The sequence below is a fragment of the Sparus aurata genome, chromosome 11, assembly GCF_900880675.1.
Source record: "Sparus aurata chromosome 11, fSpaAur1.1, whole genome shotgun sequence".
Lineage (NCBI taxonomy): Eukaryota > Metazoa > Chordata > Actinopteri > Spariformes > Sparidae > Sparus > Sparus aurata.
The window spans coordinates 25,467,337-25,493,683 of record NC_044197.1 but is presented as its reverse complement, the minus strand read 5'-3'; the positions used below and the strand labels follow the sequence as shown (position 1 = coordinate 25,493,683).

Sequence of the window (26,347 nt, the reverse complement as noted above, 5' to 3'; positions counted from 1 at the left end):
TAGTGTTCACAGACACGTTGTCTCATGTAGAAGCTGCACTACAGGTATATCTCGTTGTTACAGAGCAACCTTTCGGTTCTGTTCAAGTGAAACTCTGTGTACACAAACAATGTTCTCAATGCTCGAGTTCATGTGAGACCCTGGTGATACTAAGAGCACTCCACTGAAAATGATGTTGACCCGAAAGCGGTAATACGGTCAATCTTAAAAGTGGCGCTTTCATCGTAATTATGCTTTTAAACTAACATTTGATTCGGGTTCATTCACAAAAAGACTCTCGGTTGCATTTTGGCAAGAGTTTCACTTTAAGGCTTTAAAAAAAAAAGGGAATCTAACCTGATAATTATCACAACAGTTTCTTCTAAATACTAAGGAAAAAATATGTAACATGTTGCAAAGTCTGATGTGTAGCTTTCGTATTTAAATAACAGTTTATGGACCAATAAGCAGCCAAGTTACACCAATATACTAGCTATTGTACACCACTGACCTGCAGATAGAAGCATTTTTCATGCATTTCCCAAATGATCATACAGTAACTGAAAATAAAGGCTTGTTGTTTTTTACAGACATTGCTGATGTAAATAAAGAACGCTGCAGCCGCTTTTTCTGTTGCAAATGATCAAGAACAACGAGAAATGGGCATTTAATACGTTTTAAATCCTCATATTTCTTTATTTAGAAGTAGTTCTCTGGTTGGTAACATATAAGCCCGTCGTACAAGGAATATTTTCGAGAGGTACAGGTTTTTACATTTGACTCTGTCGTGTACATACACTTCGATTTTTTTCAGATGGGCATTCACACAAGGGAGACGTCGCCCCTTGTAGAGTAAGCCAGTGTCACATCTGCTCCGTATCATCCCCACAAATGTCAAAGGTAGCATAAAAGGGCACATGACACAGTCCACAACCTTGTCAAATCACACATGTACTATACCGCCCAACCATCCACAGATAAGCTGAATAATCACATCATCAGGGAACACTTAGCATAATTTCCAATCATCCAAATTCCCCCCTCCAACAGAATCACTGGAATATTTGTCCATGCATACATAAGTATACTATATATGGTTAAAAAATATATCATTTGGAATAAATACTTAATATAATTTTTTAGAGCAAACTGTCAGACAATACTTTATATTGTTATATATTTCTCACAATACTGTATGTACATGTATTTGGCTGAATGTACAGAAACAGATAAAACTATGCACTCAACCCCATGTGAAACAGATTGGATTTCAGTTCTTTGGTGCTGAGCCACTTGTGAAACCTTGTTACATCTGGGTCACACTGGATTAAACATATGGATGCGATTTGATGACAAGACTTGACACACAGGCACGGAAGACCAGATATACCGCATACTCCACACAGCACAAACCGGACCGTCCTGCAGCTGTGTCAGTCGTGGGGAGCAACACAAACTCTGAATGTTTCATCTGTCCCTTACAGACAACAACTAAGAGCGACCACGTGTGCCTCGCAGAGTTTCTGATCCCGTGTACACGCAGCCTCAACGCTGAGAAAAATCTGTGCTACTCTGTGACTCAACACACGAAGATGATCTGAAGAAAGCCACTGTTGAAAAATCCCCACTGTTGCTGAGTAAATGCAGCCATTGTATATACCACTATGTAACCAATATAACTTTATATAACTGGCCTGGCTTCATGTCAGTCTGTATTGTCCCACATTAGCACCCACATTAATAAAGTGTCCTGGAATGAGAGAGTACCGGTGCAGGATCCATCACGGATAAAGAACGACCATACATTTGAAATCGAGCTCTCTCAAAGTAATAATAAGAGCAGAGATGTTTGTCATCAAGACACGAGTTCTGAACATTGTCCAGAGTCCACTGTGATCCAAGACCGCGACTTGATTCATCTTCTGACTGTAAATGCAGACTGGACCGTCACAGACCACAGAAATGGCAGTTGTTAATATGAGTGGTTTTCCCCTTTAAATTCCCCCTTCAGTGACCCCAGCAAGCCTCAGGCACCGTTTAAAGAGGAAATACAAGTTTACACATATAAGTCAGTTTAGTTCGTCATGAGGATGTACTACAAAAGAGTTGTATAATGTTTTCTCTGGAGGAGCTTTCTAAAGTCAGTCAAAATAACCAAGATTGTGTTTTCTGGGAACTACGGAGGAGAGCGAGAAGAAATTCTGTCTTGCCAGGACAATTTTCTTCCAAGATAAGCCAACAGAAGCACTAAAAATGAATAATAAGAGTAAGCAAGAAAATACAAATTCCTGTGTTATTTTTCGTGTCTTTCCTTTTTTGTCTTTTTTTTATCCGTAAAAATTTTGAACATCTCCAAGATAACGCTTGGGAAGCCCTGAGAAGCCAGTAAGAAAATAAAAGGTTGTTTTTTTTCCTATCAAAACAAAAGATAAAGAAAAACAGTTTTTTGCTAGAGCATTTAAACAAATAAAACTCACCTGTAAGAAATTATGGGAAACATGAGTATTATAATAACACGGAAATTATCCTGCCAAAACCTCTCACTGCTTTTCACCGATGGAAAAACAAACATTTCAGTGTCCTACTTGCCTCTCAGGGCTTCTGTATTGTTATCTAGGAGATTTAAAACTGATAAGAGAAAGCTGTCATTACAAATTGTGGGTATAGAGCTTGAAAGAAATGGGCATTTACCAGAAAAAAATGATGGTATTGGTTGCATCATGGGATTTGTAGTATACTGTACAGTGTTTTTGTACGCTCGTACTAGTCAGAACCCTTGCTGCCTTCATTGTGATAATTTCTCTCTTTCTTTCTCTTCTTTTTAATTCTCTTGAGGGTTCCCCAGCATAATAGAGGGGCAATAATAAAGTACCTCTTAGAAGCTTTTATTTACAGTAAATGTCAAACATCCACCAGTCATCATCGCTCTGTGGAATAGTGAAAACTCCTCCAGACGTCTGTTTATGGTTAATAGGATTGATCCCTTTGCTCGCTGTAAACTCATAACTGATGGTTTCTGCGGCGGCCACTGAAGGGGAGCTGTTGAGTTGTAAACATTTCATCAGACCGGTACTCCTGCTTCAAGATACTTTAAGAATGTGGGTGCAGAATTGTGGAGAACAGACGACCACACTCTCCCTGAAACACATCTCACCTCTAAAATATAGGATGGTCATCTGATTAAGGCTCGACCAAAGCCTCTCTCTCTCTCTCTCCCTACCTGGTTTCTGATTGAAAAGGTAGTATATCACTGATATTGCTTCTTTTTCAGACTGCAAGCCACAAACAACCCTCTACTTCCTGTTTTGACGTCTTGTCAGTTACAGTTTTTAATGTATGAGTTAATGAGCGCCTCGAGGCAGGAACGAAGTGAACTAGTGTCAGTAAAAAATATTCAGACTCATTCCAATATCTAACAATCCACGGACAGCCATTGTCTCTGTCAGTCCCGTGATCCATGCCAGTGTAGTTACAGACTTGCTACATGTTTTCTTGGAATGTATCACAGCCAGCCTGACATTCATTGTGCATTTTTGTAGCAGTTGCATACATGATTCGATTTCAGACGAGCAGGCGAACAAGACATACATTATATCTGAACCCGGGGGGCGACGAAGAACGAGAGAAATGTTAATCATGAGCACAGACAGTATTACAACATACTGTTGTTTAGTACTATGAGACAGCCAGTAGGGGGAGTAACTGTGTATTTGCATGCAGCACCCTCTGAACAGTACAATCTTCTCTTCAGAAGACTTTCTATACTCTGGTTATATTGTGGTTATAAAAAAAAAAAAAACATTTCTTCAGTGTCCAACAGAAACATGTTTCTCTCTAGCCGAACCACTTGATTTTCAGATAATTCACAGATGACGATCCCGTACGTGAAAAACGTGATTACTGTGGCGAAATGAATGCATTTAATGATGTCAGATATCCAGCGAACGATGGGAAATTTGATCGTGACGTTCGATTCTTTAATTCAATAGTGTAATTCGCACTTTTGGAGATATATAGTTATTTCGGGACATCGATATTGGCGAGAACTATTTACCGTACACAAACACAATAAAAAAAGTGCAGTAGAAAATACAGTTTCTGTGTTTGTATATGATTATAATCTGTTAGAATAACATTCTACATAATCTATGTTCTCAATAATGGCTTATGTCCAAATATGAAAAGAATGATGTCAATGTCACAAAAGAAAAGAAAAAAAAATAGAAATAATGTCATATTCAATATATTTGACAGGTAGATCATGTGCTTAGTATTTTGCTTGAAGAGCTAGTTGATGATCAGAAGCAGCAGTTCGTCAGAGTATCTCTTCATCCACTTGCCGGTCCGCCAATCCCTGATCCCTATTTATAATCAGCCCGTCCCCTAAATAGTATCCTGTCAATCACACTTGTTGCTATGGCAATGTCTTACCAATAATCTGACGGCTCCCTTTGTTTTCTGTCCACTGAGTGGTTGATGCAGCATATCCATAAACACCCACAGGGCATGTTGGCAGAGATGTGGAAGAATAACGTACTGGACATTCCAGTCTCAGAGGTTTCATTGTAGTTCCACGGTAAACAGAGCAAATCCACTTTTTCCCACTGGTCATACAGTCTTGTTGGTTGGCGCCACATCCTTGATTTTTTTCCCCTCTATGGTGGCGAGCAACAGGGTCTTGCGAGTTGAAGGGTCGGGGGTCTGCTAGCCGGAGCGGTGTAGATGTAAACAGGGTCGGCCTGGCTCAGAGGAGGTCTGTGCTAGACGAGGGCTCAGAGATTCTGGACTCAGCGTGGGCCTTCAGGAGGTCAACTATGTCTTGGTGGGAGGCTCCATCCGCCACCGCCTGTGCTGTTTGTCCATTCTGGGGGAAAAACAGACAGAAAATGTCACCGCTTCGCATCAGAGACGTTTGCAGTGAGCGTTCTCATCCTGACAGTGGCAGTGTTGTGTTGTTCTACCTCCTGACATCCCATTACATACACTGCACCTGCCCTGATACAAGCAAGCTGCTGGAGGAGCGTCTGCTCAGTCTCTGGAAGTAAGTGTGTGAAATGGCAGTTTAGATCATGATTTGTCACGATTCTGTTAATCTGATCTAATTATTTTCACCCCAAATTACACATCAAAATGCGCAACAAAGATTATATATTATTATAATATTCACCGATAAGCCTCTTCATCATGCAGAAATTGCCCGTGTAATAAGACAGGGTTAAATAACAACCCTGGGGAGGTTTTGTAGGGTGGAGAGAAATGGGGGAAAATGTTCCAAGGCAAAAGAAGACATACATATAGACATTAGCGAGAAATGTTTGACACTTCAATGTGAACAAATGCTTGAGAATCCTTTCTCGTGCAACAAAATGAGCAACGCAACAAAAAATAAATAAATGTGAAACCCGATGCCGTACAACACAGCAGCATGTGTCGTGTCTAAAGTTGGCAGTCAAGGTTTCTGCAAACTACTGGTATATTCATATTTATCCGTGTCATAGAGTGCGTACAATATAAACATTCCCACAAAATGTGTCATATCACGATCGATCACATTACGTGTTTATGACCTGACTGTCACATCTGAAGATGGAGGGGGTGGTGGTGGAGTCACAGGCAGGAAGGCTCCACGGCTTCAGACCGCTTTTCAACATTTGTTAGTTTGAAACCACTCGGTATTTTTTTGACAAGGGACCACGGCATTTTAAGATTTGTACGCGTGGCACCGCTTGATATTTTTAAGGAGACGTCGGGACAATTTTAAGCTTTCTGTGGTGAACGGGAAAAAAAAAAAAAAACGTATTTCAGGCCAAAACATGAGTGTGGCTCAGTTTTTGTTGCTTTTGTGCCTAAACCTAACTAGACTGTAAGCACGGCATCGTCTCAGGCAGAAATGAAAACTGAACCTCAAGAAAGTTGCAAAATAAAGAAATGTAATGTTTCGACATGTCCATAAATAACCCTGAGTCTATCAGTGGCTTCATCATGAACTGTAACTGCTCTTGCAGATGCTTGGACACATGGTCAAATAAACATAGAAAAAAACAACCTTCTGTGTTGTTCCTGACAGTAGATTCACAAATCAGTGATTCTTTCAGATTTGTTTTCGATTGCTGTCTTCGTCAACAGCTCAGATATTTACAGCTGTCTCTCACAACATCCAGCACGCTCATTACTTATGGAACAAATCAGGCTATACCAGCACTTATCAAAAGTGAGAATGCTAAATCTATATTTGCTTCCTGCGGATAACGTTCTTCCCGGCATGCCACTGGGAGAACAAATCTCTCAAAAATGAAAGCCCTCCAAACTCATCTCTAATTAGTTTGAGATGGGCTTGAGACATCAGTTTAGACACACACTGCAGCAGTAAATGTTCCCGGCTGACTGAGCTGGCAGTGCTTCCTGTACCACTCTCACATGGTCGTCATCTCTGCGTCTCCTATTTATTCTCCTAATCAAAGGCTAGCTATAAGAAATCACAGTAAAGTGGACCAGACAGGGCTGCATACTGCGAGAGACCTGTTGTCTCATGGGAACACAGATGTCTCACAACAGTGTGACACACTCTGTATTGCACTCGATGTAGACTGCTTGACTTGCTTGCATATAATTCAAAATTGCTTGCAAGAGCTGCTTATTTACCCAGTTATGGAGATAATGTTTTTTTTTCCCCCTACCACTAAAGCTACCACTAAAGCTACCACTAAATATAGTGTGTGCTCATGTATTGTCATGGAGTCACCCAGCATATGATCAACCGGAGGCACGTGGTTGAGCTCCAGGATGATTGCAGGATACGTCTGTATGCATTCATCCACATGTTACAGTCTAATCTGGGCTACATCTGTTGCACTGGTATACTGAAGACTTTTCATGATTTAGGATTATTGTCAAGCAGACAGTATTAGACTAATATAAAATATCCATCAACTATTTTTTTTTTTTTTGTTGATTATTAAATTAAATGGCTATTTTTAGCCTCTCTAACATGGAGGTTTTCTACCCGTTAACAATAGTTATTACAGGATTGTGTGCAGGGGGTTTGTGCGCTGGCAGAGATAGTCTTGATATGGACATTTTCTGACATGGGCACCTTAGACTGCAGATAGGAATCATCAGTCTAGAGAAATCAATAATGTACAAGGTTGAACAATCAATCTTCTATGTGTGAGTCAAGGCAGCAGCTACATGGCACCTCGCACTGTCCGCGGGGGCAGCCTAATGTCCAGGGACATATTCCACAGTTTGTAGGCACCAGGACTCGCACATTACACGGAGCCAGAAAGTAAGTGGTGCGTGCATGGTGTTCACTACACTTGACAGATAATTGGAAGATATTTTCAACCATTTAAATTAGAGTGCCATGACCAGTGAAGATTCCCACAGCCACAGTCCCATTTAATTATTATCTTTGTATCTCTTTGTCATATCGAGATATGGCATCAGAAATTCAAATGGCATGGATAGATGAAATGCACCAAGTGCCTCTAGAATAAACGCTACACTTGTATTCTTAGTAGAATCTGGACACAAATATCACAACATCTGATTTAGCTTGTCTAGTTTTCTAACGTATTTTCTTGTGCATTTAGTTCTGTGAGTGAAAATACATCTGTCCACTCTAGTTGACGTTATTCGCCGAAGGAAAAACACTAAATAATTCACTGAAATTGAATTGCTGTGAAGCAATAACAGTTTTGACATGATGACATAATGTTTTGCAGAGATTTTTGCTGAAGTCAACCTGCTAACCAGCTAGCCCCGGGCAGTCATGGTCCACTTCTCTGCCTGCCTTACAAACGTCAACACTTCCCCAGTTAGTTCCCCTCTGTTAAATAGCTGCCTCATATTTGTTGTGAGTATGAATTCAACATGTGGCCAATTCTTACATGTTGCATCTTTTAAATTGATATTGATGACATGTTTTACTCTTGAATAGTTTCAGGCGATATGAAATAGAATTCAGATTCCCCTAGGTCCAGATCAGTTTCTTTCTTTCCACCTGCACCACGTATAAATCTGCTACTTTGGAGGTGGGAGGTGAACCCCTTCTGAAGCCAGTTTTTTATGATGCCTCTTTTTGTCTCTGCACTTTACATATGCAGTGCTTACAGGTCTCCCAGTGAGCATATTTGTTCTGCATTGAGCTGCATTCTGTATTTTTATACAACCTCGTAATATATTCTAACCTGGCAGCACACTGAGGCATCAGTTCACCCATGGGACTGTATGCTTATAGTGGAGCTACAGTGTTTATGCAGTGAAGTGCAATGAGAAAACCAACAATGCCTCAATTCTTGTCCTGCTAAAAGAAAGGACAAACATTTACATACATTCCAATAAGAGAGAGAGAGCATCTTAAAAGAGGTCTTGCATGTCAAACAAGATGGGACATCGCTCTACAACGAGGAGGCATCTCACCATCTGTACCATCGTCTTCTGCAGGACACGGTGTCATTGCAAGTTTACAGTACAACAGAATACCTTATCCGTGAGGCTGAGGTCACAGCGACCTGTCTCCAGCAGCAGACGAACGATGTGTGTGTGTCCGTGTTCGCAGGCACCCATCAGCGCCGTGGAGCCCTCGCGGTCCTGGGCATTTACATCCGAGCCGCAGCTCAGGAGCAGCTTCACCATGGCAACGCGGCCGTGGCTCACCGCGAGCATGAGTGCCGTCTGGCCCGCCTGGAGAAATAGTGAGGAATACAGAGAGTTAGAATAGCAAGAGGGCAGGTATGAGGGGGAGATAAAGAGATAAACAAATGAAGGGAGCTGCAGGGTTGAGGGTGAGGGAGAGAGTGATAGAGGAAGAAGAAGCTGAGAGAACATTTTGTTTGGTTGCACTCAACTTGGCCTTGCCGTCAAGACAAAAAAGCTGATGTTTTGGTCTATTTCTGCTTAGTGACCCACTTGTAAAAATAAAATAAAATTCCTCACATGCCCTAATTTCCCCAGCGGATTTATTAAACTCCCAGATTTACTGAGTCTGAAACACAACTTCCTTTCAAACGACGGCAGACAATACAGGAAATCGTTCGAGTCAATAAATTCAGGGGAACTAGTGTGTCTGTGCAGGTATATATAAATACCTGTCTGGAGCATGCATTGATGTCACCCAGTTTCAACAGTTGTTGGATCACCTCCAGATCATCGGGGGTCTCAGCGGCCGTCAGCGCAGCGAGCATCACTGGAGTATAGCCTGCCTTGTTCACATTGTCCGTCTCACATAGCCCTGAACACACAGATCCAATGTTTAACTAAGTGAAAAGTGTGTTTCCGTTTCTGTGCTCCTCTGTACTGCATGCAGCTGTGTGTGTTTGCATCTCACCGGTATCCAGCAGCAGTTTGACCACAGGGAAGTTTGAATGCGACACACTGTAGTGCAGGGCCATATTCCCATTGCCGTCTGTCAGGTTCACTACGTATGGCAGGAGAGTGGGCGTGGTCAAGCCAACTTGGCGGAGGTATAATCGGACAGTATCGGCCTGCGAGTCCTTTTGACTGGAGACTCTGAACCACTCCTGGTAGAGCACCACTAACACCTGACGCTGAGGGGAGAGAGGGGAGGGAAAGATATGCATGTAAAAGGCAGCGCTTTTATTGTTCCCTAAACATACTTTTTACTGTTTGAGATGCTGAGCAGCTTACATTTTTTCAGCCTGAGGGATGATACTGTAAACCACACAGCTCTGTATTATTCTACTCACTGAAGTCAAAGAGCTCAAACAGATTATCAACAAGGATGCTGGAACGTTTTTTCACTAAACAAATACCACTCTCTCCGAGTCTGAATTCAGGAGGTGACGCATCGTTTTTCCAGCATTGGAAAGAAAACAGATGCATAACACTGATACAGTGTGGAGGATAGATTGACAACCATGAACATAAAAGGGAAATTCTGCAACATTATACGTGGATGTCCAATCAGTGTTGATGGTAAATGTAATCGACTGAAGCAATACATTTCTCAGTGTGTGCTCTATTGACCAGGAAAGTTCTCCTGCTGCTGAGTCATGTCAGCAGTGCCTTAAAGGATCGCATGCACGGTGCCTTCATGCGGTGTTGGAATAATCGGAAGCATTTTTACGACTGGGAAACTTTTTGTAAAACATGTATTGCATGACAAGCAATAAAATGCAAAACAGCTTCGTTTTGGCATCCATGCTGCTCCATGACCTTGTCTGTACTCATTTTTTGGGGATGCCATATTCGTTGTTGGAGATATAGCAGAGAACAAGTTTTGTTTATGAGCAGCAGCAAGCCCCCTGGCTAGCCAGAGGCTAAATCCAGGCTGGAATAGTCTGTAGCTCTTCAAGCAACACCAATTGTGTCACTGGAGTCAGTAGAAGAACGGATTTTGCAGCAGGAGAACTCAGCTTTCTAGGTCAACATTTAATGAACTGAGGAATTGCTTCAATTAACTTCATTTAGCACACACATAAAAATCAGTAAACTTTCCATTTAACTTCATTTTTTCACAGCCAAAAGAAACCACTTACCATTTCTTTGTCCGGGGATGAAACTTCTTCCATGCGGTCTTTTACATAAAGGCAGGCGTCTATAAACTTCTTGTCAACTTTCTCCCTGTAAACAAAGACCCAAACAACACAGTAAGGAGTAGTTTCTTGACCCCCACAATCTCTTGAGGATTTTTTTGATTCAAGAACTTTCAAGTGAACCGGGAGTATCTGGAAGCGAGAAAACATCCAAATTTAAACCCAGCGCACTCCACATCTGTTCCTTCAATTGTTTTCTTTACTGCTTTTTCAGGTTTAAAGAGGAAAAAAAACGTCAAGTCTGCACAACACATGGGCCAAGATGCTTTGGTTTTTGTGTAAATTCTGTCTGGGCTGAGAGATAAAAGATGCCTTGCGGGCCCTTAAGCAGCGTACACACACATCAGTCAGCAGTCTGGCATGTTGATCGCGCACACAAACCTCGATGGTAACCGTTTACACTGATTCACCGCCTGATAATGGCCACCAAGTGTTCGTGCTGCTCATCGATCATGCAGAGTCATACTGTACAACTCAGGCAGCACTAAACTGGAGTGGCTCTCTCTGTGAACCGTGCCGCAGCAATAAAACACACGTATGTACGAGCGCACACACATAGGCATGAGCAGACAAGTGTTGACTGATGAGTTAATATAAGTGCTGCCTCACAGGGCCCCCCATCTACTGTCTGGCCCCTGCGCCCTCGGCCCTGCCCACGTGGCTGGGAGAGATAAGTGATCAGTCAGAAACAGTGAGGATGACACCGCTGGTTATTGTCATTGTGTCCCAGACCCCTGCTACATTATCGAATTAAGTGTGTGTCTGGGACCTCTGTTAAGAGCGAGAGCAGCTTATAGCGACGTGTGTGTTTGCGTGGAGCTTACTGTACATGAAAGTGTGTGTGGAAACAGGTGCACACCTGTGTGTGTGTGCGCATGAAACAGAGGCTTGCAGTGTGTGAGTATAAGGCAGCGAGTCCGTAAAAGATATTAAGAGGTAAGCAGCGTAAGTAGGCATGAGTGTGTTATAATTGGATTTGTGTGTGCGTGTGCGTGTGCGTGCGCGCGTGTGTGTGTGTGCGTGCACACGTCCCACTGTATATTGAAGTATCATTCAGCACCTGACTCAGACAAAGTATGTAGGCTGTAGCCGGACACAAAACACTCATTTGTGCTCACCTGACCTCCCATGTCACACTGGCATCTTTACTGATGTGTTGTACGTCATACTATATATATATATACTATATTGCGCTTTGATTACGTTCCTTGCATTATAGTGCATGTATATAAGATATCTGCACTGAAATGTCTAAAAACAGCAAACCTTTGTTATAAATGTTGTCGTCTTGTGTACTGTATTGGTCGCCCGTCACTGCGACTTCCAGGGAAACATCAGATGACACTTCAGAGAGTGAGGAGGGAAGTGGGCGAGTGTGACTAAACATAGCGTGAATAAAACTTTAATACGTTACATCTTCCGCAGACATTTCTGCCTGAGCCACGTCAGATTTTCCATCAGCAGTTGTGGTTGTTAAACAATGAAGACAACAACTCCCATGATCCCACGCTACTTCACAAAAGTCTTTTGTTTTCATTGTTTTGCTTGAGGGAACCCTAGTGGCAGAAATGACTGTACATAGTGGGCGTTTTTATTCTTTCACTCACTGTGATGGAGAGCGTGTTTATGGTGATCAGTGGGTTTGTAGCTGAGATGCACATTACTGAACAAGAGAAGATGAGCCTCAGCCTTTTTTTTTCTTTTACTCGCCTCATGTGTTCCTCACTGTCTGCCAACAGTAAGCATTCCATGCAATCCCTAACACATAGCAACAGGTGAAGCTTTTCTGTCCATCTCACCCTTCAGCCTGTTGCTCCAGGAGCTCCTGGCTGATCTCCGGATCCAGCAGGCCTCTTTCAACCTCCTTCTCTGCAGCTGCAGCACCTCCTTCCCCCTCAGCCGAGACCTCTTCATCCTTCTGCTGGCTCTCTGCTGCCTCCTCAGGCTTCTCTTCTGGCTGAGGCTCCGTCTCCTTTTCCTTCTCTACCTCTGGTTCTGAGCTGTCTTCCTCCTCCACCTCTATCTTCGGCTTCTCATCTCCACTGGACTCTTCGCTGGATGTCGTCTCATACCTGGAGGACACAAGCAAGTGCCACAGGTTACGACATCTATAAGGCAGCGTTTGCATACTCTGGCCTGTGTTTCATGACTACAGAGTGCTACAGGATTCCTAAAACCAGGAGATCAATTAGCATTTTTGCACCTTCCATTTCTCTCGTCTCAAAGCCTGTTGTTTTTTTGTTAGACGCTCAGGTTTACGAGTCTTAAAAAAGGCAGTTGCTAAAAACCTGCTAAATTAGACTGCACAGGTTGCCTGAAACTTAAGAAATCGTGACGTCAAACACAGACGCTCATCTATTCACTGGTCTGCCATCAGCGAAGGTTAAAATGAAACGGGAAAAAGTCAACATAGGTCAAGGCAGGATAAATACCAACCGGTCGTTCCCCTCTACACCTCAAGCGTGACATGAAAAAGATGCTTGTGTAACACAACCTTGGCCCACACATCCAAAACATCCTTCACACAGTTAAACATATACATGAAGGTCCACAGGTATGTCTGCTCATTCACATATGCTGCCCCGGACAAAACACAACCTTGTTCCGCGGGGAAAGGCCGATGATATATTACATGTGTGATCACTGAGGTGTATCATGAAGGAGACTCTGTGAGGCTGGTGATCAGATAAGTCTCATATTGAATGCCTCTGATTCATGCCTATTTGTAGACACACACACACACACGCACCGAGACACCACACCACAAGAGGCGTTCAGGGGCCACACAGCATTCTCTGGATTCCAGAGGAGCTCAAGGGAGAGCAAAGATCGGTTGGACCATCTGAAGAGAAGAAGTGCAAACAGCAGCCCACTTCCTGGTGTGGGCAGAAGTCTAAAGATAGCCAGAGAAAATATTGTTGTCTGACATGTTTGTCTCATTGTAAACAGCATCTGGTCAATCTTGTTTGGAGTCGAGCAAATAGAGAGATATTTATCGTCCAGGACTCAAAGGAGACGGACTAGAAGTGGGCCATCTTATATAACTTATTGGTCTGCATGTTTACGAAGAAGTGGATCCTTTCAATACTAATTGATATAGTATTATTTGTTTTGAAAAAAGGCTGTGTTTGCAGGTCATTCTAGAACAGGGAGAAAGGAATAGACCTCACCACGGCTCTGACAACACATAGCGAAGGCGAGCGGGTCGTAAAGCAGCGGCGCTCAGGAATGTAAGAACAGGAACGCAGGAATAAAACAGATCTCCTAATGGCAGCCATTTCCTTCATATGCAGGAGGTAATACCAGCGAGGCAAATAAAACAAGTAATGAGGAACACTGGAAATATTGCACTGAGAAAATAAGAAACAGATGTATCATTAGATGGACCAAAACATTGTCTATTCTACTTTTTTATTGAGTGGTGAGAGGTAAGATTAATTATTTAAAGTTTTGTACAATCTACTTAATTTTCTTGCAAATGGTCTTGGCTGCTGGTGCGTTGACAGAGAAGTGAATCGCTGTCAAGTGTAATGCCAGGAATTGGCTTGTTTACAGCCAAAAACGTGAACATTGATGCTGTATTTATCCACCCGTATCATCTGATCATCTGCACTCTTAGGCAACTGTGTTACATATGTTTTTAATCACAATGTAGTCTTGTTTTAACTATTGTACATGTTGTATTTTCAACTCTTCTATGATCCCCATTGACATCAGAATGAAAACTCAGATGCATTTACATTTGTCTGAATGTCGATTAATGCACATCGTTCCATTTCAAAAATAAAGAATTAAAGTGTAACTTAAGAAAAGGAAGATATCATGGTTTGGTTTTTCTTTGGTTTGTTGGTTTCCTGTTTTATTTTGTAGTAATATCTCTGTGTCTTGCTCTATTTCCTGCTCACCTGTGCTCCCTCGGTTCTGTTTCCCTCCTCTGTTCCTGTACTCCTCCCCAGCGTGATTTTTCGCATCTGTTTCACATCAGCCTTCTTAGCACTGCCCTGTTCCCTGTGTTTCTCCATCTGCACCTCATCCCCCTGTGAGTTTAGTTTGTATTCAACCCTGTGCTGTCCCGCTATGGGTCGTCTATTGTCGACCTCATGTCAGGCCTGTTGTCATCCACCTGCCTCCTGTGCTCCTGTCCCTGTTCCTCATGTGTTCCATGTTTCCTGATTTGCGTTCTGGATTGTCCTTAGTGTTTGCGTTACTTTTGTTACTTTTTTACTTAATTGCCAGTTACTACTTCAACCAATTTAAAGCTTGCTTTTTGTTTCACTAGCTCCCTGCCAGCGTCTCTCGCATTTGCGTCCTTTCTGTGTAATTGTGACAGAAGCTTCTATACTGTCACATACATCATACTTATTACAAAGTAGTGAACTTGTATTATTTCTCGTATGCTAGTATTACGCCCACCCTAGGAGCAGTGGGGAGCTACTGGGCTGCTCTCCCTGAGAACATGCATGGATGGGCCAAATGCAGAGAACAGCTGAGGTAATTACAACGAATATGTGCATGTAGCTCTGTAAATATATATTTTCATTTCTCTATAAAAGTGTCTGTGTACAGAATATGCTTCTTAAGGTGAACCTATTTTTATTTCCGGACTAGATTTGTTTTTGTCCTGCTTATACGTGTAAGCTAGCGGTTAGGAACACAAGTGTAGCAGTTATGGTTTAGCTTAAAATTTAGCATCTAGGGTATTTATGTCTGTCAAGTCACACAAACACAAGCGTGTGTTTACAGATGGTTCATGTTTACCAGAGAGTTAAATCAGACGAGCCCCAGATAGAAAGATCTCCCTCCCTTGAAAAACACCTTTCAACCACTACCACCTGCTTACTTAAAATTCATCAGCTTTTATGAGCACACACAAATACACACACACACACACATACACACACACACACACACACACGCACACACACACACACACACACACACACACACACACACTGCGTCCAGCATCAGTAAACGCTGACTTAAGCACACCTGCACAAAGCACTGATCATCAATACTGACAGAAATATGCAAACACATCACATTATGTACAACACAAATTCATACGCACACGCATTCACACTCCCAGTAGCAGCGTTGAGGTCGAACGCAGGGCAGTGTGTCTTCAAATGAGCCCTGATGACTAACAGCGTGAAGCAGATGTGTGAGACACGGCTGGACTTTGTTCACAGTCACCGTGGTCAAACTCGGGTGAAGAGCTGTCATACTCGGCTAACTGCAGAATGCTGCATCATTAACAAAAATAGGGTTCGTTTACTTATCCATCTTCAATTTGTACTCTGAGGGGAGACTAGGATTCAAACTGCTGCCCATGGATTACTATAATTTAAGGATGAACACATTTACTTTTACACATTAGAATCTCTATGATGAACCAATTACTACTAAGACTAACTGTACATTATAAAGGATCAAATCCAGGTATTATTTGACGTACTCCACCGATGTCTGACTGGCTAATCTGACTGAAACCACTTTGCCAAATGTAACACATTAAATCTGACAACTCTGAAAGTTGAAGATGTGTACTCAATGTTTTTTGAAGAATTTCTGAAATTAAATCAGGATTAAATAGGAATATCAAATATTGTTATTCTGCAATAATGAGGGTGAAGTCTCATAAGATAAATCTAAAAAGTAGTCAAACATGAACGGACACACAAATCAAAATGAATTAAAACATTGCAGCCCACATACAGATATAAATCACAAACTTGGATGCTTATTAAAGAGAAGATTTTACCCTCCATTCACCCCAACAAACTTGAGGTTTTTCTTGGCTCCTTTGTTTCCCTGCTTGTCGGCAGCACCATTTTTCTTCATAATAGATTTGAGACCTGCTGAAGAGGAGGACAGAGGGAGAGGGAGAGAGGAAGATGAAAACAGAAAAGGGAGGATGGGAAAGAAATTCATTAGGCCTTTGTGGAATTTGAGAGTGACTGTGTTTGTATGTGTGTGTGTGTGTGTGTGTGTGTGTGTGTGTGTGTGTATGTGTGTGTGCACGACACTAGGAAATTCATATTCTGTGTTTCATTTTCTTACATCTAATTATTGAATGCAGCAGTTTTGTTTTTTCAGCTGCTCATTAAGCAGCATAAGCTGTTGATTAAGAAAACATCATTTAAAGTCATTAACCAATGTTGAACGTTATTAAGCCATTACTACATGCGACTCACATCAACCATACTGACACTTGCTGTTGATGAGTTGGCAAATATTAAAAAAATGTACATGAAAAACTAGGGAAAGGGATCCAGATTTATTTCAAACCCAACTGGAAACCTATGTGTGATTTTTGACTGACGTATTACAACCTGCAGTGCCATTCCCAAGACTTCTTTGTTTCCACTGATGGAATCCATTTTCTGTACCTGGGGACACGTCTGTTCTCTTACTCCACTTCTTTTATTTGATATCTTCAACTAGTAGTAACTTTGCAAATACCATGCTGTAGTCAAAGTAGCACAATCTTAAATAAATCATTTTTTCTGTTGTTGTTTGTTTGTTTTTTCATATGGCATGCAACTCAATCACAACACCATCTGCTCTTACTCTTATGACCCGCTCTGTACTTGAATAACCTCTAGGAAAACCTACAGATGTGCAGCCTCTGCTGGGTCTTTTTCATTAAATTCAACTAAAAGTCCCCGTGAGAGGCATATGTTTGTCTTTTTACGTCCTTGTATTTTTCTTCACCACCATGTGAATCCGGCAAAGACAACCAAAACAACTGAATCTATAGGTAAAGTAAGCTATAAGTCTAAAAGCTGGGAAAGAGCAATATATCAAACTCTCATTGGTAGCTCATGAGACCACATATGGTTTGCACATGTTGTCTTCATGTCGTGTGAGTGTACACAGTCGGCCTGCTTGTTTCTGTGTGTGCTTCTGTGTTCCAGCCTGTCAGTGTATATGTATCTCTTAAAAAAACATTTTGAGCCTGCACTGACGAACCTCTGGATGTAATTACAAGCAAGTTCATTAATCCGTGCAGAGAAAGTGGAAGCAAGGGGCCCATCTGCATAGTCCATACAAAGACAGTGAAAAAACACTGTGTGAATAGCAGCACCACACTGTCTAGACAAATTACTTTTCTTAATAGGATTGCTAATATGAGGTCATTAAGTATTTCAGGATTATAAAGTGTGATATGGTTACAGTTAGATCAAAATGCAAGCCAGCAAACAAGTTTATTAAAAATAAACCTGATCAAATCGACTAATTGTTATTTTTGGCATCACAGAACCGTTATTCAGGACCACCCAAAGCAGTTGCAGGGCAGGATACACAGGTCAGGATTATAGGCCTTATTGACAACATACAACCTTGACAGTGTCAGGCTTACTTATGTATGTAACTGCCCTATAATTGATTTTGCATGGGCTCCTTTGCTGACTCCCCTTGGCTCAAAGCCCAGTGTGGCTGTCTTAGTTGAGCCTGACAGCAGACATGGTGCAGAGGCTCTGTAATGTTTTATGCAAGGACATAAGGATGTGGCTTTGAGCCAAAAACCACTGACTGAAAAGACTCCAGTGACCACCATCTAAGAAGAAGAGGAGGGAGAAAGCTTTTAGATCCCAGTATCTCTCAGGAGATGAGATCTCACAGATAGGGGAAGTTCAGAACATTGTTGGCATTTTAATACAACCTCTCGCCATCTTCTAATAAATAAAACAACGGTGTGAATTAACCTTCCCTCACTGTGTCTGAGACACACTGAGATATTTCTCTCGTCCATACAAAGCTCCACAGCTCAACTCCAGTCTCTGATGACCAGGGTGAGCTAAAGTTCTCAAAGTAACAGCAGCGGCGTTTTCTGTTTCCGATATTTGTAGAGGTGTAATCTAATGTTAAAGAAGTCAGGCTCGGGTTCTCAGGTGTCAAAAATGTCGAAAGTAACCACCAACTCAAAAGTGACACTCTCAAGAGAGCGCAGACTGTGTACTGTATCCAGGCTCACAAAAGCACGCACGCACACACACACACACACACACACACACACACACACACACACACACAAACACAAAACACACAAAACACAGAAATTGCTCTTGTATACTGTACTCCCAACACTGAACTTGAAATGAACTCTCAACATAAAATATGTGTGTGATAGAGTGGCTCCTGGGCCAAAAACAGAACAGTGAGACATCAAGGGAGGGAAGAGACGTATCACCTGTTTGGTGTGTGTGTGTGTGTGTGTGTGTGTGTGTGTGTATGTCTCCATTTGACTGTGTACTGCAACTGTGTGAAGCACTACATATATACATGATTAACTCTTGGAGGTCACTGAACCGTCTCATTTCACCAGTGCTTAGTGACGTGTTTGTCCACTCTTGGATATGAGAGCCAGTAGTTAATGCATACTTAAACCCAGTATGTATTGCATACAGAGATGCAAATGTGCTGCCGACCAAAGAGCATGACATTGTTAAGCGGTTTACAGTTTTCCACAGCTAGACGATATTACTATACTGCAGCGGTGCATAAATTGCTTTTAAAGTGGGGGTGATGAAGAAGCAAATTTACATTAGAAAATCTACAATTAAGATGATCATGGGTGAAGTTTTTTTTTCCGTCAGCTTGTTCTCCAGGTGAATCCAATGCTTTGAGAGGGCACAGTCATCTTACCTCCTTGCGTCAGGTCGAGGTACAAAATGCAAATTGATGTATTTATGTAATCGATGGTGTTGAAACTACAGAAAAATGGGTTGCTCAAACTAACTTTTTAATAAACGCATTTGTCATAAAGTTTGGATAAAAATTATGATACAACATTTGGCTGTGCAGTTATAGACAGCACTGAAGTCTGTGTTCCTGTGAGGGAAGTTGGATATAGTCTAAAGAAGTATCCTAAAAAAGAAGTGAAGCAACGCCCTTCAGCCCTACAAAAATGAATCATGCACACAATAGTACTTGTGTTGATACAGAAATGTTCCTAGGAGCACCAAAAGACATAATTGACAGCACATCAGTCGAGTGTTTCTAAATAATAGAATAGGGATGGTGCTTTCAGGTTGCAGTTAAGAGAAGCTGCAAGCAGACTAGACTGCTGTGAATACACCACCTTGTTGTCAGTTTGATAGTAATAGTGTGTGTCTCGCTTCAGCTGTGTGCTGATATGTCCTCTACCTGAACCACTACAAAGCTCTTTACAAGCAACACCACAGAAATCTGTCAAACGATTCTGGCAATGATTGGCTTCTTCTGTAGGCACTCTTGTTCAAGAGAGGGGAGTTATGACGGGGAATTAATATTCAAGACTATTTACACATTCATCATGAGACTTCTTGGCAGAGATAAGAAAGGATATGTTGTAATTAAGGGTCACGGAGAAGTTGTGAATGGTTGATTCCAGTGAAAAGAGAGATGAATGGATTCAGAGAGTTTACAAAGGTACAGTAACAAATTGGTAAGCAGGTATGTGATAGACAAATGCACAAATGTGTTCTCAGTATAAACCATGGGCTCCAAACTGAACCCCAGACCTACCTTGTTCTTGCTGTTTGCTGGCAGCAGCAGCCTTCTGTCCTGGTGAGTAGAAGGCAGACAGGACACTGAGGGAGCTGACCAGTTGACTTTGAATAGAGCTCATTTTGGAAGGACCAGGCTTCCCTGCTGGTTTGCCTGTTGTTGCTGCAGGGGTTGCCTTCCCCGCCGGCTTGGCTACCGCTCCTTTGCCTGCCTCTGCTCTTTTCCCTGCCGTTTGTTTCTGTGTGCTGGGGGTCTCCTGCTGGTTGGCCGTCTGTTGAGTTCCAGAGCTGCTCCCCAGCTGGGCCCACTGCTCCCCCAGAAGCCCTGTTAAACGGGTTACGACTTGGCCCAAAGCCGCCGGTGATGTTGGTGACTCACTGGAGCCTCTGCGAGTTTGAGGGGTCTCGCCACTTTCCCGACGTGATGCTTGGGCTTCACTTGATCCACGGCGCTGGGCTGTTTCACTAGAGCCTCTGCGCAGTGATTGGGTATCGCCGTCATTTTTGTGAGGAGGTTTAGCCTCAGTGGAACTTCTACGAGAGCCCTGAGACTGAGGTTGGGTGTCAGATGTCCCCTGGCGAGTTATGCGGGCCTGGGCTTCTCCTGATCCACGTCGAGGAGTTTGTGATACACTAGATCCCTTCTGTGATGCTTTCAGCTCTTTGGAGTCGCGTCTAGGTGCAGTGGTTTGAGGCTGAGCCTGGGTTTGAATTGATTTGGGCCGTGTTTGGGCTTGGACTTGGCCCTGGGTCTCAGTCCGAGGTGGTGATTTTGATTGTTTCTCACTGGACTCTGCAGGAGGTGTCTTTGCTGGGGTATGGTCCTCAAACTGAGAGGGCAATGGGGCTTGATGTTTTATCTGCGGTTCAGAGGGCTTTGTTGGGGTTTGGGCCTCAGGCTGAGATGGACCCTGCACCTGTGCTTGGGGCTGGGTTTTTGTCTGGGGCTGGGACTGCTCAGCTTGAGTTTCACTGGATCCCCTTCGAGGCCGCACGGGGGCAGCCTGAAGTTGAGGAGGGGATGGCTGTGCCTGCTCTGCTGAGAGCTTTCGGCCTCTCTGAGGTCTTACAGGAACTATAGTCTTCACAGCTGCGCTCTCTGTTGTTATTACAACCATGTCAGTCACCACAGTTTCTTTGATTGTTGCACAAACAATCTCGCCTTCTTCCTTTTGTTTCTTCTCTACAGTCTCCAGTGCAATCTGCTCTGTTTCAACAGTTTCTGTAACTTCACTCTTTGGAGGTACATTCTCTTTTGTTTCTGAATCAGTCTTTGTTTCCGTCTTAGATTCTGCAGCAGGTGGACTGGTGTGGCCTGCCTCCTGGCTTACAATATCTGAAACTACACTTTGTTCAACTGCAGTTTGACTCTCTGTGACAACTTTCACAACCACGCTTTCACCACCTTCACTATCTCTTGGAATTATTTTGCATGCTTCCTTATCTTCCACTCTTTCACTGACCACAGGAGCTATATCTTCCACTCTTTCACTGGCCACAGGAGCTACATCCTCTAAATTTTCATCGCCTGTGCTTTCTCTCATTTGACTCCCTGCGTCGACACCTCTGGCTGGATTGTTATCGAGGCGTCTGTTTATCTCTGTCTCAGTCTGCTGGTCTGTCCTCTGTGCTGCCTCTGTCTCTGTCACCCTGTCCACAGTGTCCACTCTCTCTGTCTCTGTCCCTCGGTCCACGCTGCTTGCCCTCGGCCTCTGCGGATGGTCTGTCACCGTCTCTCCCTCTGTTTCTGTGACTTGGTTTACCCTTTCCGCTACGGGCGTCTCGGTCATCTGATCCTGAGTGGCGATCCTCTCGGTTACTGTGCCCCGTTCCATGCTGTTGGCTCTGGGTCTTGGTGGGCTGACAGCAGGTGCTTCTGCCCCCATCTCTGTCAACTGTTCACGTGGGTCAACCTCATCCGTCGCCGTCCCTTGATCTAAACTTCCAGTCCTGGGTCTGGGTGCACACACTTCAATACAGATTCTATCTGTGTCTGTTCCCTGGTCTATTGTACCAGGCGATTCTGTCTCTGTCTCTTGGTTGGCAACATCTAACCTCTCTGTCTCTGTCCCTGTGTCGATACTCTCTCTTCTTGGCCTGTTGTGTGCTTCTGTAGTGCAGACCTCCACTCTCACTCCCTCACTCAGTTCCAGTATTTTCTGCTCTTTTACCTTATTCTCCTCTAATTGTTCTTTCAAAAGAGAATTAGTTCTATCCAGCTCACCACTAGCTTGGGTAAGTTTATCCTCCAGTTCCTGAAGCTTCACCTGTAGCTTATGCATATTGTCTGGATCTACAGGTTGTCCTACTTTTGCTGCATTAACATCTAGAATACTGCTAGTTGCTGCATCTTTTATAGCCACCGTAAGTGGTGTTAATTCTTGCCCTGCAATGTTCTGTGATAACTTCTGAACCGCATGCTCCAGTGGACTCTCTAATTTCTCTTTTTGTTTATCTGATTTTTCTGACGGCTCTGTTTGTCTTTGTGATTCATTGTCTGACAACCCACCCATTTCTCCATGTGCCAAGGAACTCTTAAGAGATTCCTGATTTATCTCTGTCTCTTTTTGTAAAACTCTACTTTTGTCTGTCAGAATTTGTTTCTCATTCCCTGTTACCAGCTTTGCTGGCATGACTTCTGAAGCTAAACCTCCAGTAGGGTGAGTCATCAGAGCTAAGTTGAGTCCTCCTGGAGGTCTATGTCCTTGTGGCTTAGCATGTGTCCCAGAAACAGGACTTGGTAATATAGTGGAGGATTTTGTGGAAACCTGTGCTTGGACCTGGGCTTGGAGCTGAAGCAGTAGTTTCTCCCGCTCTTCTCTTAGTGAGCAGATCTGAGCCTTAAGTTCTGGGATGGTTTTGACCTGCTCTTCTAGCTCTCGGACACGCTTTAATGCCACCGTGATCTGCTGGTGAAGCCCTGTCCGATCCTGGGGAACACACCGTCTCTCTGTTATGTCTGGTGAAGCACGGAACATGTTCTCTGTCGACCCACTCTCCGGTGTTCCCACAGTACGGTCTGGACTACTTGAATCAGAACCTTTCCGCTGTTGTAGGGTGATGGGCATGCTTGATGCTCGCAGCAGGTTCGGCCGACTTTGAACCCCGATAGATTTCTCTTCACCATCCCGAGCCCCAGCTCCCATCTCATCTCTGGGCTTAGCTGGAAAATAGCCAGTTCCCTGACTGGTTGCCGCCCTGCTGCTCTGGCTGGAAGTTCCCCCTTCACTTGCCCTGAAGTCAAATATCTGTTGGACTTCTGTCACCCGTGATTTAGGCTTGGGCCCCAGGGTAGATGTCCCAGACCATGTGCTGTCCTTTTCCTTTGGGGCCGGCCTAGCTCCATGCCCTGGAAGACTGAAATTTCTGGGCAGAGTGCTGAATTTAGGTGGGCCCTTGACCCTGCGCTGAATGTGGACCCTTTTGATGGTATTGCCTTTCTCAATATCGTCGACATACTTGAGGAAGTCCAGGTCCAGGTGGAAGCCATAGGGAGTTTCCACTGAGTAGGGCAGCTGCTTCCTCTGAACACCGCCCTCACTGGCCTTGGTCTGAAAGCCATTGGCTGTAAGGAATTAACATGAAAATCACTCAATCAATCAATGCTTCTCCTTTTGCTACTACAAAGGTCAAATTAAACAGCTAAAATGTATTAACATGTGCAATTGTTTTGTCAAGATGAACATGAACCAAGTCTCAGATTATCATCAGCATTATTATTCCTTCCCACCCACATGTACAGACAGGCTGTACTGTGTTGCACACATGGTGCTTCATTATGTAAAACCATATCACTTACTAGGAAGTAATTATCATGCAGTGATTGCGTCAAAACAAACTAATCAGCATGCAAAATGCTGCTCACGCTGTGTCAACTTATGAGACAGGGGGCGGTTATCACCTGAAGGCAATAAACCCTTCAATCTTTTTGGCCACAAACAAGAACAGGAAGTTCTGTGTATGTTTTACCCTTCATGTCAGATAATGTATCCTATAATGACTGGAGAATCTGATTTCCACATTACATGACCATCTAGTGTTCTTATATTTTCGGGATAATCTAAACAAGTTAGAGCAAAGGGGATTGTTTGTTTAAATGCAGGCTTACTGACACTCACCACTTTTCTTGTCCATCGTGCGAGGCGGAGTTCTCAGTCATCGACCTATGTTTGCTACAGTTGGAGCTGGCAGCCTGGGTGAAACAGAAATAAACGAGTTTTGTAAGACATTGAAATATTACCCATTAACATTTACTGAACTGAATAGATTCTACTTGATTCGACAGATCTGTGTAATCAAATGAAATCAAATCCCTTGTGGATGATGTTCGAGAAAATGTGAAGCTTATAGAGTTTACTTTGTTAAAGTTAATTGTTTTCCAAGACTCCTACAAGTGAACACATATTTGCCTCTCTGCAATGAGATATTCAATAGGTCATGTAACTCCACTGTGCCAGTAACAAATGCTAAAAAACATCTTCACTAATGTCAAATCTGATTGTAGATTTAAGCAATTTCAAACAGTATTAAGGTAAACCTAACGTGATGCCAAGTGTACACATGGTAATATATTAATTGTACAACAAAACACAGAACGTTTTTAGGACAAATCGATGGTTATATGAGGCAAGGAAAGGCATTTATTAGCATATATCCAAGACTTTAAATGTAAAATAAAAAAATAGGTAAATATGCAGTTAATAATTGTGCAGTCTCAGCTAAAGACAGCGTTATTTATTTACACCAAGCAACAGCAAATATCAATTGCACAACGAGGGAAAGGCAGTGTCACCGTGTCCATTAACTTAATTTTGTTTGCTTGCTGAGCAAGACCTTCACAAGCCATTTAAAGTCAACACAACCCAGGGCAAGACCATAGAAGGTAACATGTTCCATTTGGAGACGCCAAGAAACCAGAGCCACTTTCCCACATATATTCTTTTCTTACAATGAGCTTCCTGGCGAAAAGAGGTAGGTGAGATGGAAAACAATTCAGGGAGGGGAGTCAAAACTTTTAAGAGCTTATGTAAAGCCTCCTAATAAAATATCCAATACTTATTATAAAACCCAGGCAATTTGTCCAGACTGGAGTGAGCAGTACTGTTCAAATCCATTAAATGAACACTTAAACTGTCACAGCCTAATATCAGCTCAAAGGCTATTTAGCAAATAGCCTGCAATATTCCTGCAATTTCCATGCAAATTTGTGCCACAGAAGAACATGTCTTCTATGTAGGAGACGTAGCATGCAAGTGCCTGCAGCACTGGTTTAATAAACCTCCACATGTGAGGCAGTTCCAGAGGTCAAAATTAACATTTTCATTTTCATACCCCAGTATAGGCAGTATATGTTGTGGAACAGATTGATAAATATATTTTTTTACAACACTATGCCCCTTGGTTACTGTCAATCTTATAACTGATGATATATTTAAAAACAAATAGTTAATAATGCAACAGCGCAGGCCCTTGTGCTTTAATGGCGTTCCCTCTGTCATATGTCATTTCCCTTTCCTATTTTGATTCCATTTTTACACTCAAAGATGATAAAGGTCTTGTGGGAATATGGGAAGACTTTCTCTAAAGAGGCAGGTTCCCATTTTAAGTGACTGCTTTGATGTCACAAAAGAATGAGAACATGCGCCCCCACCTCGCCTCTGTCTGAAAGAAGTTTGTGACACAGAAAAACATGTGCCTGGGCAAAAGATTTTTATAACTCCAGGAAAAAAAAAGTAATAAAACACTGAACCTGAACAGCGTTGGAGTATGTGTGCTAATATGTCTGCTACTCATCATCATGTTTAGAGAGTGTCCTGATATTTCTTATTACTGGGTAGACGTGGTTCCAGAGATCGGATCAACAATCACCTCAGAGCTTGATTTTAATTTCTCTGTTGTGTATTTGGGAGATGTGCCAACTGGGCTGAAAAGGCGGACCGATTTTATAAGGAAAACTAAAAGCAGGTAATTAAAAAAAGCAGTACCGAGGAAATGTTTGAGTCTTCAGTGATCCCTCAACGGACAGAAATGATTCAGGAAATTTAAGTTAGGGAACAACTGACTTTGACATATCTAGATATGTTTGTGCTCTGTCCTGACCACGGGGCAAGCTGTGTGCTGTGCAGTGCTGAGTAGGGACATATTGCAAGGTAAACATTACATGAGTTGGCAATGTAATCAATCAAAATGACAGCTAGTCCACCCAGGGACCCTACCAGGAACTGTGACAAGCTCTGCTTTGCCCCCGTATCGCCTTTATAGCTCGAGTCATAATAATGAAAGCAATTGGTGACCTGGAGCAGAATTGTTGTCTCTGTTACA

General features: G+C 42.7%; 1 protein-coding gene across 7 annotated transcripts in view; it reads right to left on the bottom strand.

Moving 5' to 3' along the window:
* Positions 1-650: 650 nt before the first annotated feature.
* Positions 651-26,347, bottom strand: part of kank4 (KN motif and ankyrin repeat domains 4) — an 83,128-nt gene continuing 57,431 nt past the window's right edge. For 5 of the 7 annotated variants that reach the window (XM_030433172.1, XM_030433177.1, XM_030433176.1 and 2 more), the window contains 9 exons: positions 24,145-24,218; positions 20,046-23,591; positions 16,297-16,393; positions 12,335-12,607; positions 10,479-10,563; positions 9,308-9,527; positions 9,069-9,211; positions 8,464-8,664; positions 651-4,843 (listed from right to left, as the gene is read on the bottom strand). In XM_030433172.1, coding sequence (XP_030289032.1) covers positions 4,724-4,843; positions 8,464-8,664; positions 9,069-9,211; positions 9,308-9,527; positions 10,479-10,563; positions 12,335-12,607; positions 16,297-16,393; positions 20,046-23,591; positions 24,145-24,160 — 4,701 coding nt within the window. In that variant the 5' untranslated portion in view covers positions 24,161-24,218 and the 3' untranslated portion in view covers positions 651-4,723. The remainder of the gene's footprint in view (positions 4,844-8,463; positions 8,665-9,068; positions 9,212-9,307; positions 9,528-10,478; positions 10,564-12,334; positions 12,608-16,296; positions 16,394-20,045; positions 23,592-24,144; positions 24,219-26,347) is intronic. The other 2 variants (XM_030433181.1, XM_030433180.1) reach the window with 2 other exon arrangements.